This window comes from Mastomys coucha, unplaced genomic scaffold (genome assembly GCF_008632895.1).
Source record: "Mastomys coucha isolate ucsf_1 unplaced genomic scaffold, UCSF_Mcou_1 pScaffold23, whole genome shotgun sequence".
Classification (NCBI taxonomy): domain Eukaryota; kingdom Metazoa; phylum Chordata; class Mammalia; order Rodentia; family Muridae; genus Mastomys; species Mastomys coucha.
The window spans coordinates 101,706,962-101,725,139 of record NW_022196906.1 but is presented as its reverse complement, the minus strand read 5'-3'; the positions used below and the strand labels follow the sequence as shown (position 1 = coordinate 101,725,139).

At 48.3% G+C, this 18,178-nt stretch overlaps 2 protein-coding genes and 1 non-coding gene across 7 annotated transcripts in view; 1 reads left to right on the top strand and 2 right to left on the bottom strand.

The window, feature by feature from the left end:
• The window catches only part of Ip6k1 (inositol hexakisphosphate kinase 1), a 42,317-nt gene extending 35,057 nt beyond the window's left edge, over positions 1–7,260 (bottom strand). For 2 of the 5 annotated variants that reach the window (XM_031343197.1, XM_031343198.1), the window contains exons 1-2: positions 7,029–7,260; positions 5,131–5,199 (exon numbers count right to left, since the gene is read on the bottom strand). The gene's annotated coding sequence lies outside the window, so the exon portion shown is untranslated. Of the gene's footprint in view, positions 1–5,130; positions 5,200–6,664; positions 6,957–7,028 lie in introns of those variants that run through there. The other 3 variants (XM_031343196.1, XM_031343199.1, XM_031343200.1) reach the window with 2 other exon arrangements.
• Positions 3,147–3,265, top strand: LOC116074101. Its single transcript, XR_004112073.1, has one exon. It is a non-coding gene; the product is annotated as a 5S ribosomal RNA (ribosomal RNA).
• Positions 7,261–10,057: 2,797 nt separating the features above from the next.
• Positions 10,058–17,307, bottom strand: Cdhr4 (cadherin related family member 4). The gene is made up of 19 exons (XM_031345731.1): positions 17,259–17,307; positions 16,820–17,010; positions 16,555–16,717; positions 16,383–16,474; positions 15,313–15,423; positions 14,603–14,706; positions 14,257–14,393; positions 13,895–14,078; positions 13,643–13,796; positions 13,335–13,428; positions 12,859–13,062; positions 12,639–12,778; positions 12,260–12,410; positions 11,954–12,174; positions 11,601–11,743; positions 11,112–11,168; positions 10,957–11,020; positions 10,692–10,722; positions 10,058–10,209 (listed from the first exon to the last, which is right to left on the bottom strand). Exons 1-19 carry the CDS (start codon positions 17,305–17,307, stop codon positions 10,154–10,156), a joined length of 2,346 nt encoding a protein of 781 aa, XP_031201591.1. The 3' UTR covers positions 10,058–10,153.
• Between the last annotated feature and the right edge of the window lie 871 nt (positions 17,308–18,178).

The following is an 18,178-nucleotide window of genomic DNA, read 5'->3' as shown; positions in this document are numbered from 1 at the left end:
GAAGGAGGGAGGGAGGGAGGGAGGAAGGAAGGAAGGAAGGAAGGAAGGAAGGAAGGAAGGAAGGAAGGGAAGGAAAGGAGGGAGGGAGGGAGGGAAGGAGGGAAGAAGGAAGGAAGGAAGGAAGGAGCCAGCTTAAGCCACACATAGTGGCACAGCAGTCAGGAAGCAGAGGCAGGCAGATCTTTCTGAGTTCAAGGCCAGCCTGGTTTATATAGTAGTAAGTTCCAGGACAGCCAGGTATACACAGTGAGATCTTGTCTCAAAACAAAAACAAAACAAAACACATCTTAATCTATGTTCTTTCATAAAAGAACCAGGTAACAGTGAGATGGTTCAGCCAGTTGTAGTCTGACATTTACATGCACACAATGATGTGAGCATGCACACCCCCCCCAAAAAAGTAAACAATTTGTAAAAAACTAAGATAACTTTGGTTTCCCTAACTGGAACCCATTACTCAAATCCTGCTGAAGCAAAACCAAGTATTTATATTTAAAACTGAATGCATGCTGGCAGGCACAGCAGCAGCCTCATTTAATCCCAGCTAGACAGAACTCTTATGAATCTGAGCCCAAGCTGGTCTGCATAGTGAGTTCTAGGCCAGAAAGGAAGACACAGTGATAACCTGCCATGGAGGTGTGTGTGCTGAACACAGTGGCTCACAGCTGAGTCTCACCAAATGGGAAGACCACCGCTGAGACTAGAGTGAGGCAGCATGGGCTACGTCATTCCTAGGCCAATCTGGACTACGAAGTAAATCTAGGCTCAAAAATAAAATAAACGTAAAAACCCACAACAGCAGACTTAATGTCACAAAGTACCTACCTGTGTTCTTGCTCCAAGCCCAAACCAAGCCTTTTCCCAACTCTGCCTATCACTGCTCCTAAAGTGTCTGGCAAATGATGAGAAGGAAGTCCTAAGCAAGGGGAGAGTCTATGAGCACCAGCACCAATATGCTTACCTAACGCATTTCTAAGAGGTATAACTGGCACTAGCCAGGCAGGGAGTGGACCACACAGCCCCTCCTGAGATAGGTGCTCTGAGGTCAACATGTACAGGCTCTTCCTTGAGATATGGCCAGCGGTGAGATTCATGGCCACCAAGTTCCCATTCCTATTTCTCTCCATCCCACTTCCCTGTGTGATTATACTCCATTTCTGCCTCAGACAAATTTAGTGCCTCTTTATAAACATTTAGTTTTCTTCTATATTCAAGTAAAAAAAAAAAAAGTTTCCTTCTCCAAAGCAGTTATTGTCCCACTAAAATAAACATTTGTGTGGGTGTAGTGATATGGGGATCTCTGAAACCAGGGCTTTTTTTTTTTAAATAAGTATAGGAGTTTTGCCTGAATGTCTGTGTATCAAATGTATATGGTGCCCATGGTGCTAGAAGAGACCAAAAAAGGGGTCAGATCTCCTGGGACTGGAGTTGTATACAGTTTGTTGTTAACTGTTGTGTGGGTACTGGGAATTGAACCTGGGTTCCCTAGAAGAGCAGCCAGTGCTCTTAACTGCAGAGCCATCTCTCCAACCAGAGAAATTGGGGCCTTATGCATGACACAAGAACTCTACCACCAAGTTTCCCCAGACACTTCTTTGGTGGGTATGGAGGAGTTGTACATAGGTCATTCCCTACAAATCTTCCATCTTCTTCTGTTGTTATGCTGTTGTGTGTCCACGTATGCAGTGTATGCAGAGTCCAGAGAAGGGCAACAGTATCTTACTCCATCACTTGGTTTTGTTCCTTTGAGGCAGGGTCTCATTAAATCTAGAGCTTGGGCTGGAGAGATGGCTCAGTGGTTAAGAGCACTAGCTGCTCTTCTAGTCACGAGTTTAATTCCCAGCACCCAAATGGTGGCTCACAACATCAATGATGGGGTCTGATGCCCTCTTCTGGCATGCAAGTATGTATGCAGACAGAACATTCATACATATAATAAATAAAAAACAAACAAAAAACCAAAAACAAACTAGAGAGCTCATGGTGTTTTGTTTTTTGTTTTGTTTTGTTTTTTGGTTTTTCGAGACAGGGTTTCTCTGTGTAGGAGCTCATGGTTTTTCAAGCAGGCTCCCAGCCAGAGCCAGTGATCCCCCCATGGATACAAACTCATCCTCTGCATGTCTCCACAGCATTCTCAGAAACCACTGAGCCATTTCTCTGCCCCCCTTGGTTTGTTTGTTTGTTTGTTTTTTGAGACAGTCTCACTGGTGCCTGGGCCTTGCATTTATCAACTAGTAAGTTACAGGGATCTACCTACCTTCATCTCCCCAGCACGGAGATTACAAACCTGTGCCATTACATGAAGGTACTTTTTTAAAAAACTTTTAAAGGCTTACTTCTTTATATGTGTATTTTGCCTGTCTGTATGTATATGTATGTATGTATGTATGTATGTATGTATACAAACCATGTATGTGCTTAGTGCCTGAGGAGATCAGAAAAGGACGTCAGAGCCAGGTGTGATGATGCAAACAGATCTCTGAGTTCAAGGCCAGCCTGGTCTTCAGAGCAAGTTACAGGACAGCCAGGCTACACAGAAACACCCTGATTTCAAAGAATCAAATCAAAACAAACCCAAAAAAGAAGGCATCAGATCTCCCAGAACTGAAGTTACAGATGATTGTGAGCTGCCATGTGGGTGCTGGGTACTGAACTCAGGATTTCTGTGAGTATAGTTAATACCCTTAACTGCTGAGCCATCTCTCCAGCCCTACAGGAAGTTTTCCATATGGGTACCAGGAATCAAACTCAAGTCTTTATGCTTATGGCAAACACTTACAGAGCCATCTTTTCAGCTTCCTCCTTACTTCATTACAGTATTGAGATGGGGTTTTACTAAGTTGTATAGACTGGCCTTAAATTTACTTTATAGCTCAGACAAACGTTGAACTTACCTCAGCCTTTGGGGTAGAAAGGACAATAGGCCCATGACACTAGGCATGACTAAAAACTATTAAAATTACTAATGAGACAGGGTTTATCATTAGAGCCTAGAATGGTCTTGAACTAATGGCGATCCTTCCACCTCTACCTCCCAAATACTTTCTCTATGTAGCCCTGGCTGCCCTGGAACTTTCTCTATAGACCAGACTGGCCTCAAACTCAAGAGATCTGCCTGTCTTTGCCTCTGTGATTAAAGATAAGCACCCTACAGCCATACCACCCTGAACGCACCTGATCTCGTCTGATCTTGGAAGCTAAGCAGGGTCGGGCCTGGTTAGTACTTGGATGAGAGACCACCTGGGAATACCAGGTGCTATAGGCTTTAAGAAAAAAAAAAAAAAAAAAAAGGCAAGCGCCACCACTACCCAGCTCCAAAAAGTTTTGGACTAGAGAGATGGTTAGTGATTACTGCTCTTCCAGAGGACCCAGGCACAATTCCCAGCACCCATACAGTAGCTTATAACTGTAACTACAGTTCCAGAGGAGCCAACATCCTCTTCCCACCTCTATGGGTAGGTACTTGCCTATAGTACTCAGATGTACATTCAGGTAAAACAACCATTAAAGTGAATAATAATAAATACATAAAGCAATTATCAAATCGGTTGTGGTTGTGCACATGTATAATCCTAGCACTTTGGTAGTTGAAGAAATAAGATCAAGAGTTAGATGTCAACCTGGATTACAACACAAGCTGGTGACCTGCCTAGGCTATACAGGGACAGTCTGTCTCAAAAAACAAAACAGCAACACAGAGAAACCCTGTCTCGAAAAAAAAAAAAAAAAAAAAAAAAAAAAAAAAAAAAAAAAAAAAAAACAGCACTGGTAAAGGGCTCAGGGGTTAAAGGTGCTGCCACACTAACAAGACAATAAAGTTAGATCTCTAAAACCCATGGCAGAAGTTGTCCTCTGACTTCAACACTTTGTGACATGTATGCACAGGCACACACACACATGCACACAAGCACTGGCAATCCACACACAACAAAAATACAGCAAATTCTACTCTGTTGCTTAAGAGGCCTTATGGTTTGGCTGTTCAATGGGAGTGGAATATTCTGCAGAAATCTAAATGTTTAAAAGATGTTTTATAAAGCTAGGGAGAACCTGAACTGGACTCTGGAGATAAGCGATGAAGGTAAAGTAACAGAATGCTAAATAAGGACAAAGGTCGAGGGACTCAGCTAGCTAGAGGAACTGGGGAGCAAAATATATATGGAATGCTGAGCAAGCTATTAAGTTAGTGGGTGCTAAGGACAAAACCTGAGGAGGTGGGCAGGGGCTGCTGGGCAGCAACTCTTTGGATGCCCCATCAGGAAATCAGATCTCATCCTATAATCCTGTGTTTCTTTCTCTCTCTCTCTCTCTTTTTTCCTTTTTCTTGAGACAGGGTTTCTCTGTGTAGCCCTGGTGTGGTGGAATTCAATTTGTAGACTATGGTGGCCTCAAACTCAAAGATCTACTTGCCTCTGCAGCCTGCACCTGTGTAAACTTCTGATCAGTGTAGAATAACCACCATCTGTGATCTCTAGCTGTTCTTAATAGTTTAAAAGTGCTAAACCAGCCCACACCTTTAACCCCAGCACTTGAAAGACAGAAGCAGATGGCTCAGAGGCTGGAGAGATGGCTCAGTGGTTAAGAGCACTGACTGCTCTGCTTAAATTGATCCAAATGTCCTGAGTTCAAATCCCAGCAACCACATAGTGGCTCACAACCATCTATAACATCTGGTGCTTCTGAAGACAGCTACAGTATACTTATGTATAATAGTAAATAATTTTTATTTTATTTTATTTTTAAAAAAGCAGCAGCAGGTGGATCTCTTGTGATTTTGAGGCCAGCTTGGTCTACAGAGTGAGTTCCAGGTCAGCCAGAGCTGAGTAGAGAGATACAAGGTGTTGACAGAGGAAGGGGGGGGAGGGGGAGGGGAGAAGGGAGGGAGAGTGGGAGCTAAGCTAGCCAGCCAGCCAGCCAGCCAGCCAGCCATGTATACACACACCTATAGTCAGGAAGACAGGTGATTCCTGAGTTTCCAGAACAGCCTAGGATACACAAGGGGTACCATCTCAAAAATAACCTGGAGTACTGAGTAAGTGTTCAAGTTTACAAATGAATTATGCAAAGTCAGAGACACAGGACCCCCTACTATAATAATGGTTTTTATGATGCAGCACTTAAAATACTCACCACAGAAATGATGCTAGTGTCTTTGGATAACTGTTGAATCTAGCATGATACAGTATTCATATCCACGAGCTAATAAAAGCATTAAACAAAGAGAGTGAAAAATTCCCCTGTATTTTTATTTTCTTGGGACAGCAGTCCTAAGATAGGATTAGACCAAAGAGAAACTTTAATGAGCCCTTGAACTCCCTAAGACTTTACGCATTAGTCAATGCTGTCAACTTGATTACACCTTCTATATCACTAAGAGATCCAATACCCAAAATGATGGAAGAGGCTTAGAGTTAGATATTTTAGCAGAAAGAGCAAAAACTTAACCCTGTGAATAATTTAATCCCATCCCTCAAAAAGAAAAAAAAATAAGTTGGTCGTGAGGCAATTCTAAAAAGCTCAGATTTTAGTATCTCTCTCCTATAATAACTACCCAGAAACTTATTTCACCAAGGCTAATATTATTTAATTATTTGGTTTTTCAAGACAGGGTTTCTCTGTGTAGCCCTGGCTGTCCTGGAACTCACTCTGAAGCCCAGATTGGCCTCGAACTCAGAAATCCACCTGCCTCTGCCTCCCAAGTGCTGGGATTAAAGACATGTGCCACCACTGTCCGGTGGCTAAAATGTTATTAATCATGTTATTAATCATTTGAAAAGTGAAAGGGCAATGAAATAAATACTACTACTCAAGTTCCGTCTCCTCAGAGCTTGCTACCTTCGCAGGCTGCATTCAGCCCCAGTCTCCCACGGGTATCTATCTCTCCAGACCAGGGGGCTGGTTTCTCCCAAAATTAAACATTCAGAGGTGACATCCTAACAGACATGGGGTACACCTGCTTGGCATCCTTAATCATCTTTTGGGGATTTCATATGATGACAGCATACAAAACACCTGTGTGGAGAACCTAAGTGGCCCTGGGTAACAATGTGATTTACAGCAAGACCCTTTCTAGAGCTGCATACTCTTTTGGGGCTTGCCAGCCCCGCCTCCATCAAGCATCAACAGCTTTTAGCTCTGCTTTTGTCAGGGTCTTGCTACATTATGTAGCTCTGGCTGGCCTGCAACCCAAGACAATCCTCCTCCCTCAGTCGAGTGCATGAGCTCCCATACACAATTTCAGGTTTTTTGTTGTTTTGTCTCTTAAAAAAAATAGTCCTAACACTCCTATCTCTCCTAACGGACTGTCTCTTTAAGAGACAAAAATTAATCAAATCACCATCAACCTTATTCTCCTAAACTACATACTCCAAAAGAAGTGATGGTTGAGCACCAAATAACTTATACCCCAAATAAAACTCAGCCACTGTGGACATTTCGCTAGGTTCTTCAAGAAGCAGTAAAGAATGAGTCCTGAAGAGCACGGAAGGCTCCGAGGGCTCTCGGTGGTGCCAGACAGAGGATCATCGCCCTACCAAAAGCACAGGGCCCTGATACCACCCTGCTTGGCTCATAAGGCATTTTGGGCCTGTTTCGCCTCATCTTAGTCTCAAGCGGCCTGGAAAAAAATTACTCGCAAGAGTGTGAAATCTTAAGAGTGACGTACGTTTATCACTGACTTGGAGGAACGTTACAGCCAGGAGAACGAGCTGGCAGTAACCACGTCTCAAGACTCCGGGTCTAAGGCACCCAGGGATTCGGTCTGAAAGGCGGGTACGTTTCCCGCTGCTACCCCGCCGGCCGGTCCTAGGGCTTAGGGCTCTCCGACCTCCACCCGGGCTGCCCTCCCAGCCTCCATGCCAACATCTGGGAGGCTCGGCGGAAGGCCAACCAGGACGCTGGGATGATGTTCCAGTGATGCTCGCCCTAAGTCCCGACCCTACCTACACGCGCCAGCAACAACCCCGCGCCCGCCGCCACCCTCGCCGTGGGTGTCGGGCGGGTCTTTTGGCCCGACTCCTGTCACTCACCGGCCCGACCTGGGCAGCGGGCGCCCAAGGCTCCCCACGGGAGCTGGGCCCCCCGGGCCTCCAGGTCTCGGCCCGCCCCCTGGCAGGCAGCGCAGGTGGCTGAGCCCCGCAGAAGCGGCCCCGCACCGGCCGCTCGGTCCAGCTCCTGGCGCTGCCCACTGGGTACGGATCAACAACAAGATGGCGGCCAGCCGAGGGGGCGGGGGCCGGGCGTCATAGTAACCAAGGACAGCAAAGAACCCGCCCCTGACTGAGATTATCTTCAATCAACAGCCTCGTCTCCGGACGCCTGAAGGAATTCTTCGCGTCCATTCGTCAACTGTTCCGTCAGTCAGGGCGTGCCTCTCGTGCAGAATGCCTGGGGCACGTGACTGTGACGGCACGAATTGACGCATGCGCACCATTCGCAGGTTCGCTAGCAGCGGAGCTTTTGCTGTCGGTTTCGGGATGTTGGAGCGCCTTGGTTTTCTCACCTGCGCAACCGTTTCGGTTTCGAGCTGGGAGCGTTTATCATACACTCGCACACATTTAGGGAATGTCAACGGTACGGTATTTGCTTTGTCGCCTGCCTCTGTGCTTGGGATCGACCCTAGTTAACTGGTAAGGAAACTGAGGCGCAGAAAAGAGCCTGAGCCAAGGTCACACAGTCTTAGAAAGTGGCGGCGATGGGTCCCTCTTCTCTTCTAGCTCCAGACTTGTGTTTTCTAAGCGTCTCCCAGCGTTGTCTCTCACCAATCCAGAGGCACAGCCATCTGTAATCTGCATCCAGCACAAGTCTCAGCTCTTCTTTGCCTCAGAGCATCCGTTAAGTTCCTATGACAGTGTCTTTTGCCCTTGGCTATCATAACCTGTCTCCAAGGCAGACTATGAATCCCATGAAAATGGCCATCCCTTGTTCTCCATAAGTAGGCCCCTAACCCTGGGCTTGGCTTCAAGGTTAGGATACCAAGGGCACCATAGCACCTGGTCCCACACCAAAATGCCCTGAGAACTTTGAGCTTTTTAGCTTCTCTGAGAGTTGGTTGCTCTGTCTATAAAATGATGAACGAGAAGCAGACTTAATAAGTTCTTAGAGTAAGCCAAGTACTCAGGAAAAAACCACTTATAGACACTCAGGCTGCTGAGCCTGAAGTCTCTAACACTCTTCTTTTGATAGAAACCCCATTAAGAGAGATGGTTTAGTGGTTAAGAGTACTTGCTGTTCTCCCAGAGAACCTAGATTCTGTTCCCAGCACCCACATCAGCCAGCTCACAGTTTTATGGGGATTCAACACCCTCTTAATGGGCACCAGCACACATGTGGCATATATTCACACAGACACACACACACATATATATAAATAATTTTTAGAGTCTTTTTCCTAGACAGACCATGGTAGTACACACCTTCAATCCCTTGAGTGGCAGAGGCAAGCCAATCTCTTGACTTTGAGGATAGCCTGATCTACGTAGTGGGTTCCAGGCCAATCAGGGATACATCATAAGACAGTGACTCTAAAATAATAGTCATTCCCCCTCCCCCCACAGAAGTCATTCATACTCTTCCTGGGCCTAGGGTGCCGTAACTGCTTCAGAATGGAGATTGTCCAATTTTCTGATAGGGTTCAGGCCCACAGATCTGACAGGAAGGGAAAAACTCTGAGATAACTTGACAATAGCTGGGCCATGGTGGTGCATGCCTTTTACCCCAGCACTCAGGAAGCAGAGGCAGGTGGATCTCTGAGTTTGAAGCCAGCCTAGTTTACAGAGCATGTTCTAGGACAGCCAGAACTACACAGAGAAACCCTGCTGACGCTAATACGATTAAGCATACCCTCTACTCAGACAATAGGAATTCTTGGAGTCCAACATGATGCCAGGTTGGGCATGGGGTCAGCATTGCACACAGTAAAATCTGTTCTCCAGACTGTTACAAACCCCCTGGCTATGTGCAGCAACCTAGATTAGCACAGGAAGAGCTAAGCAATAAAGAGTCAGGGGAAACAGATACAAAGCCATGGGCTCAGCATCAGAAAGAGGCTTTCAGTGATCCAGGAACAGCTAAGCACATCTCTCCCACCAGGAATTCCAGATCCTTCCCAACAAAACCTCTACACAAAGTTGGCAAGCTTTCCATGAGGGCTGATGGGACCCTCAACAACCAGCAATGGTGAGCTGCAGAGAGAGCCCCAGAATCTACAGTATATTTTAAGAAAAACAAAAGCTAGGCATGATGCTCACTGGTCATCCCAGTGCTAGGGAGGGGAAGACAGGCAGATCCTGGGCCTCATAAGTCAGTCAGCCTAGCCTACTTGGTGAGTTACAGGTCAGTGAGAGACCCTATCTCAAAGTAGGGAGGGGACATGATATCTGAGTTTGTACTCTGCATGTATACAAATGTACCAGTATCAAGCCAGTCATGTGCCTAGAATCCAAACACTCAGGAGACCAAGGCAGGCATCCAAGCTCCAAGCCAGCCTAAACTACAAAAGTAAACCATGTATTTAAAATAAATACATGCCTGGAATGGTGATGCACATCTTTAATCCCAGCACTTGGAAGGCAGAGGCAGGTGAACCTCTGTGAATTCAAGGCCAGCCTGGTCTACACAGTGAGTTCCAGGATAGCCGAAGTTATGTAGAGAGCCCTTGTCTCAATAAATAATCACATTTTTAAAAAAGTTTTAAAGCAAGTCTTACTGGATATGGTAGCACATGCCTTTAATCCAACACTGAGGAGGCAGAGGCAGGGGGATCTCTGTGAGTTCCAGGCCAGCCTGGTCCACACAATGAGTTCCAGGCCAACCAGGGCACCCTGTCTCAAAAAAGAAAGGAAATGTCTCCAAGTAGACAGGACAACTGGAGACCCTTCCATCGCTGACAAAGATGACTACCTCTTCTATGCAGTGTCGGCCATTCTCAGAGCATGAAGCACTTTTTCAAAGTAAAGTGATCTTGCCATTCCACCGGGGGTGGCACTTCCTCCAGGTAACAACAAGGAAATACGGCTCTCAGAGCTTCTCCCACACAAAGATTACAAGGTGTGCAGTGTTCTGCTTGAAGTCTTTATTACTGAATCGATTTGGAAATCCAGACTATGATCATATGAAAAGGGAATTCCCTACAGAGTAAAGCAGCTGCTCAGCCTCACGGCCAACGCTGGGCATCCGTGAGTGTGCCATACAGGTAATCTCTCCCTGTACCTAAGCCCAGACAGGCAGGAGAGAGGAGGAAGAAAAGACAGCGGTGTCGTCACCTCTCCCACAGGGACCCAAACTCATTGCCCCTTTCCCTTCACAGCAAAGAATTCGGAGATTTGACTCAAATGAACAGAAAGCTAGGGGATACCAGATCCTCTGCAGCAGACAGGGTCAGGTTGGTCAGCTATAGTTTACTGATGAAGCTGGAACGTGTGCGGAGCTCTCCCCTTACTACCATCTCCCTTCCCCAATGAGCTGAGACAAGTCTAGGTCTGGTCGTCATCTGGCCCAACTGGTGCTTAACAAAAGTGGCCCAAGGGGCGAAGGGTGACCAAGAGCTCATGGGGTAAGAGAAGAGCTCAGTGAAAACGTCGGTGGTGGATGCTTGGTGGCAGCGGCAGTGAAAACGGAGATGGGTAAAGGGAACATTCTGAGAAAGGGTGAGGGCCCAGGCAGAGAAGAGGTTATGAAAAGTAGAGACTTACGGACATCTTGGGCTCTGCCATCAAAACGTTGCTGAAAAGAAGAGGACGACACAGTGAGTAGAACCTTGCCCATGGGGAGCGGATGGGATGGCCAGTACCCACCAGCCTGATCTATCTTGGTGATGGTGGTGTGGGCACTCACAGGGGTAGCCACTCCCAGGCAGGAAGGCAGGCATTGCAGGAATAGGGAGTACCCTAGAGCAGCCTCACTGCCCTCAACCTGAGCTGTGAGTTGGCATACCAGACTCATGGTAGTTCTGGGTACCTGGGACATCTCCATCCTTGGTGCCTCCATTTGCCTCTCTATAGATCCTTCACTTCCCTGGATGCTATAGCAAATTGGAGTAGAAGTACAAGATGAGTTTAGGAGATGGGTTCCCAGGCGTAGAGGTAAGCATGTTTACCTCTACAAAGACTAACCTGTTTAGCAACTGAGCTCTGGCTGGTTTGCTTGGTGCCTGTAGTAACTGGGCCAACCTAAAAGGCCAGGAAGAAAAAAGGAAGGCCAAGAAAGTAGCAGGCCTTCTAACACCGAGGAGTAATAGCATGTGTCCCTTTATATTGGAAATGCCCAGTGCCTGCATGAGATGCCCACACTATTGTCTGTCTTACTCCTGGACTCAGAAGGTTTAGTCTATAGCAGCAGTAGGAGACAGGTGTTGGGAACAGTGGTAAATTTCAAACTCTGAGCTATCTATGGCCATTCAATTCCCAGACTGTACTCCACTGATGATGGAGACCACTCCCAGTGCCCTCCAATCTGAAGACTTCTGGAGAGACAGCAGCAGCCCTCCTCAGTCTGTTTGCCCACCAACATTGGCAGAGCCATCCAATATTGAGTAAAACTACCTATTCCAGCCAGTGTCCATATGTAGGCTAGCGAAGAAGGAAGCAGAGATGGGAACCTACCCCCGAAGGATCCTGCTGAGGAGCCAACCCAGAGCCAGGAGGAGAACTGCACCAGTTGCTGTCAGCACTACCACAAACCAGGGCTCTGGCTTCCAGAAAGCCTCTACATCTGTCACAATCAGGGGTGTCATTGTTGAGGACACCTGAAAGGAGGGTCACAGACTCACCACTGCCACTGGCAGTCCAGCTTTCAAATTCCCTATGGAGTGGGGCGCCTCACACCCCTGATTTATTTTTGCATCCAGCAGTTTTCTCTAAAATGTCTTCTCTTATAATTCCACCTAAAAAAGCCAGGTGTCTTCATCCTTCAGGGTCCTCTCTCCCAACCCCCAAGAGCCTGAGAACCCCCTCACTGTGCTTTGGTGGGTGCTGGTGGCCACCGTGCTGGCCTTCCAAGGAATTAGATGCACAATGATGGTGGCTGTGGTACTGAGGTGGGGGATGGAAGGGCCCACATCAGCAACATGGATCAATAGCTCATAGGTTCGGGGCTGCTCTGGCCACAGGGGCCCCAACACAGTGTCATTGTACACCAGGACGGTCCCTTGCAGTCTAAATCGGCTCTGGCTATTCCCTGAAAGCAGAGTAGTGGGAGAAGAAGGTATCATTAACTTAGCCTGACTCTCGCCAACAGCCTGGGGGCCCCCACACAGTCGCACCTCCCACGATGCTGTAGGAGAGACTCAAGCGCTGTGGCTCTTGTGGGATCCAACATGACACCTTCGTCACCTCCATGCTATGACCCAGGGGAGTGTAGATGGTGAGTTCCTGAAATGGAGGCTCACACTCGGGGGCATGGTCATTCACATCCTGGAGAAAGGCCACCACATTAGGAGAGACTACAGCTCATTCCTCAAACTCTCAGGCTAGCCCATTAGCTTTCTTTGAAAACACTGAGCCTAAGTGGCAAGTAGCGGGCTGTACTGTTTTCCACAGTGAGTGCCTCCCCTCAACCAGCCCAAGTGAGAAACTGAAGCATCTGCGTGAAAAAGCAAACTGAGGGAAATTTGTCTTTCCTAGGCCTCGGAGGTTAATTACCTCAACCTCAATGGTTATGGTACATGAACCTGATCGGTGACTGTTGAGGTCCCAGTCTTGGCTGTGGTCAATCAGCAGGATAATGATCTTGTACAACCTCTGCTGCTCATAGTCCAAAGGCCCCAGGAGGTAAAGTTCTCCTATAAGGGATGTTCAGAGCTTTAGCCTGCAGAGGCAGCTCTGGCTCCATCCGTCCCTCCCAGTCCTGTGGTTTAATTACCACTCAGACGATCCACAGCAAAGGTGGAGGGTCCGCCAGAGATGTAGTACTGGAGGCTGTTACGAGGGTAATCCATATCCGTGCCCACTATGGAGCCCAGCAGAGTGTGGGGCCCTGCATCCTCCCGAACCCGGAACGTGCGTGGGACGCAGGCTGGGGAGAACTCATTGACGGGTGTCACCCTCACCAGCACTGGAACCTCAGCTGGGGACCACTTGGCAGTTAAGAAGATGGCCGGAGGTACCCAGACCTGCCCTAGGGGTCTTAGTAAATAAACATGGCCCTATGTTGGAGGGAAGGTTTTCTGTGGAGTGGTGCCAGTCTCGAGAGAGACATCCTAGGGTTCTTAAATTGAGACAACCCTGACCATCTAGCTTTTGAGGGGGAAAAAAAAAGCTGTCTATGTCTTGGGGATGGAGTGGAGGTGGATAAAATAGCCTTGTTCTAAACGTTCAGGCCTAAGTATGGTCACTCACTGGTCATTCGGGGTTGACCACCATCGAACACCAAGATGGAAGCTGAATGCTGTAAGCAAGCCCCCGGGGCATCACAGTCCAGTGTAGCGTTCACCTGGCCAAGGGGACCAGAGAGTAAGGCGAAGCCAGGATCGGGCACGTCAGGGTACCTCAAACCAGGGTGTCCACGTATAGCCTACCTTGACCCAGTGTTCCAGACCACAGGCTGTCTCCACAACCTTATTCTCACCCCACCTCCATGCTCTCAATGCCAACAAACCTTGGCCCTCCCACCTCGTCCGCATGGAGTCTAAGAGTGTGTTGGGCACCTCAAGGATTCTGTCACGAAGACGGAGGCTGGCGGAGTCGGGAGGGCTGTGGAACCGCAGCTGGTAGTCGAGGGGGGTGTCTGCAGAGTCTGGGTCAACACACTTGAGCGTGTCCAGCACAAGGCCCACAAGTGTAGTCTCTGGAATTTGAGTCCTGGGAATGGAGGGCAGGTGGCAAGACAAGAGTCTGGACCAAGGATGGGCCAGGGGATTTCACCCCAACCAGCCGGGGCATGGCTTCCGTGTACTCACACCAGTAGCGCTGGATGGCAGCGTGGGGGCCACTGGTTTACCGCGCGCACGTTAACCGTGAGATCGGACACCGCACTGGCCCAAGGCCGGAGCCTCTCAAAGGCCTTCACCTTCAGTTTTGTGACCACTGCGCCCTGAACGCGAGCCAAATGCAAGGGTGCAGTGGTCCGCACTACCCCGTCAGCTGAAAAGTGTAGAGAGGGTGTAAGAAACAAAGCTCTGTCCCGCTCGATCCTGGCCATTCCTGCCTCTTCCTCTAAGATCAGGACTCTCAATCCAAACTTTCAGGAAAGAATCGTATCTGTGCCTCGCCCTTTCCCAATTAAGGACATCTCCGATACCCGCCCCACTCCTTCCCTTACCTTTTCCAATTGAGTAGAATGAACTGGGCCTCGGGGAGATGATTTCATAGAGTAAGTCGAATCCCCTAGCTTGGACTCGAACCACCTCGCTCCCAGGAACCAGATCCTCTGAGATGGTAATACTCTGGGCGTTCTGTCTGAACCAAAGGTGGAAACTGTAGCTCAGCTCCTGCTTGCTCCTGCTCATCCCAGCAGGGTCCCCCGGGTCCCTCCCAAGGGCTCCCTCTCTATAGGAGCTAGGATTGTCCAGCAGCCCTGCAGCCTGCCCCAGCTATTTCCCGGGGGAGTGGGGGGGGGGGGGAACAGATGCAGAATCCTCCACTATCCCCAGGGTAAGGGAGCTTACCGGAAGGAGACATGGCTGGAGGGTGCAGGCAAAACCTTCACCGTCAGCATCCCTTTGCAGCTCTGCCTTTTCTCTAAGGACACCGAAATCTGCAGCTGGAAATTCTGTCAGTGCGTACAGGACAGGAAGGAAATCATATTATGTGTCCACCGCTACATCCATTCCTAGTCCTCCCTTCAAACAGGCAATCCTCCTCAGGACCTCCAACGCGGAAGTGTGACTTACCACTCTGTTGACAAGCATCCCTTTGAACCCTACTATTCTGGGCCACCAATTCTTCTGAGTCATTCACAGAGTGAATTATTAGGTTAGAATTTCTAAGAGCCAGTTGCTAAGGGGGTGGAAGGGTGTTTGCTCATTTTTTTGTGGTGCTGTGGATGAACCCAGGGAATTGCAGAAATGACTGTTTTAAAGGGGGGAATTCCTCCTCACTGGCTACATTACCCAAAGCTTTCCCTCCAAGTTTGATTGCCATAAACATTGCACTATCTGTTAGAGGATCTGTGAGGTCCCGGAATCACAGGCCTGCCCTCTTTCCAGACCCACAGATCTCAGCATAGAGTAGAGGCGAGCCAAGAAGACAGTCAGCACAGGGAAGCAAGTGGTCTGGGACAAGCTTATCAGTCAAGATAGTCAAAAACAAATCATTTCTCACAAGATGGTGGTTCTACCCAATCCATAGACATCCTCAGGTCTAAAACCATGTTTACCTTTTGAGCCTGGCCTCTGAGGCCCTGGGATGGTGCCCGCAGCAGTCCCTGCTCATCGATGGAGAAAGGCCCAGGGAAGAATGGAGGGTCTTGGGCACTGGTAATGTTTACCTGACAGGACAGGGATATTAGTGGTCCCCACCAGTCCCCAGCATCCCAAGTCTGCCTGTCAACATCCTTCAATAATAACCCAGGAGGCTGCTGCTTCTACCTGACTGTTCTGTACTCCACCACTGACTGCTGCCCTGGTCTAAGCCTTCTGCCTCCCACTCTGGCTCTGATCCTCAACTCTGCTAAAACAAACCAAACCAAATACCCTTCAGGGTTTTTTTGTCTTTTTGTTTTTTTACTCTTTTTTGTTTGTTGTTTGCTTGTTTTGTTTTGTTTTAAGCAGAATCTCTCAACGTAACCCTGGCTGTCTCAAAGACAAACAAGGAAACAACAGTAAGAAAAACCTGTGAGTTGGCTCAGGCCTTTGCTGCCAAGCTGGGACAGCCTGAGTTTGACCTTAGGAACCCACATAGTGGAAAGAGAGAACCAACACTTAGAAGTTGTCTCTAGAGCACGCCTTTAATCTCAGCACTTGGGAGGCAGAGGCAGGCGGATTTCTGAGTTCAAGGCCACCCTGGTCTACAGAGTGAGTTCCAGGACAGCCAGGGCTACACAGAGAAACCCTGTTTCCAAAACAAAACAAAACTAATTGTCCTCAGAACTCCATATGTGTAGCATATACCTATAAGCATACACTCCCAATAAAAAGGGAATAGGAAGGAGGAACACCAGTCTTTCTAGCATTACTCAAGTGATTTAAAAAAAAAAAGTGGTCATGGAGAACTTAAAATACATAGAGCTCATAAGATTTTAGTCCCTATGGGAAACTGCTATTGTCACTGGGAGGGTAGGCAGCCCTTAGTGGCTCTGTCCAGGAACACGTATGTATCCTGGAGCCTCTCCAGGATACATACGTGTTCCTGGACAGGCTTGACTGACTACTTCAGAGTCTGGCCTGACAGGAGCAGAGCCCTCCTCCCCACATCCTGTCACTCACCGCCCTGTGTGTCAGAGCTTACCTGGGCTCTCTGGACTCCTAGGCCTGGCAGCAACAGAGTGTACAGCAGGGCCCCAGGTGTGACTGTCTCTGGCACATAAATGAATTCCCCAGCTGTCCAGAGAAGAGGTCATGGAGGCTCTGTGGAGGGCAGATGTACCTTTCCTCTCCCAACCCGCTGCTCCTAGCCTCACCTGGGCTGGCAAATGCACCAGTACAATGGATATGCCCAGGGTCCCGGTGCACATGAACGAACAGTGATCCGTCTACTACAGAGTTACCACATCTGTACTGCAGCTGCAGCTCATACTGGTTTACTGCAAGGGCATCCAGCCGAGCGGAGCTACTCAAGGTCACCTGGGGTGGATTGACAAAAGACACTTAGGGCCTAGGCTTTCTGTGTCTCTGACCACTTCTGGCTTTGGTCCCCACAGTCCCTAGTTGTATCCATGGCCTTACCATCACCAGATAGATTCCCTTCTGCTTCTGCCCATGCAGGCTAGGTTTGTTGAAGAAGCTAGTGGGTGGTCTTACACTGAGTAACTCCAGGGTGGGCATGTAGGAGGAACAGTTGAAGGAGAAAGGAGGAAGGGCCGTCCCAGGGCCACTGCTCTCAGAGATATCCATAGTCCAGGGCAGGCTGTGGAGGACTAGGAGAAAACCACATTTAGAAACTTAGCAACAGCCTTTTTCTCAAGGACCTGACCACATCTGGAGACCAAGCAGACAAGGCCTTGCTTGTCTCCTACAGGTGACATGGGGCAGGTGAAGAGAGATGAAGAACATGATTGAAGAAACAGCCAGGAGAAGGAGCAAGGGTCAGAGGTTCCTCATCTGAAGGTCAGAACTTTACTGGCAAACTGGGTCCACCCCCCTGAAATACCTGCCTGCTCCTTACCAGGGATAAGTAAAGCAAAGAGAAGCCCCGGGAGCCTGAACAGTACCATGGTAGCCTGAAGAAATGGTGGAGGAAGCTGTTCCCCAGGCTAACTCTGTTGCCTGGTTGGTTGCTTAAACATAGCCATCAGGTGGCTTCTCAGGCTCTAGCTCCAAGCTCCACCCACCATGTGATAGAGCGTTTCCAGGAGCTGCTGGAAAATCCCATCTTCCGCTGTTTCTAGTGAATTCTTCCACTCATTACCACAACCCTGAGGGGATACAGGGGCAGAGGCTCAAGCTACAGATGGTGAAACTGGTCACGTTCTTCTTCCAGACAGAGCAAACCCAGTGCCCAGGAAAATTAGCCCAGAGACCTGCTATCCCACAGAGTCTGCGTTCCAGCTACCTCCTCCTACCATTAGAACAATATCTGCCAATAAAATCTAAGCCAGGCCACCAAGAAAATCAAAAGCTCTCTACATTCAACAAGCAAAAGAATCCTTGGTAGATGAAATAAAACTAAGGATTACTTGTGGGGATATCAACCCAGGGAACCGAGGACTCTTCTGAAAGGAAATGAAGACGTGCTATGTGTTGGTCTGGGACGCAACTACACCAACCTCTGCAGACTAAGATTTATTGAGCCAGTGTCTTTAAGATTTGTCAGTTTATTATATTTCCATTTAAGGGCCGGGCAGTGGTGGCACATGCCTTTAATCCCAGCACTTGGGAGGCAGAGGCAGGTAGATTTCTGAGTTCGAGGCCAACCTGGTCTACAGAGTGAGTTCCAGGACAGCCAGGGTTACACAGAGAAACCCTGTCTCGAAAAAAAACCAAAAAAAAATTTTTTATTTATTTTGTTTTACATGTACAAACATTTTGCTTGCATATATATCTGTGTACCATACATATGCCCATAGAAGTCAGAGGAAGAACTGG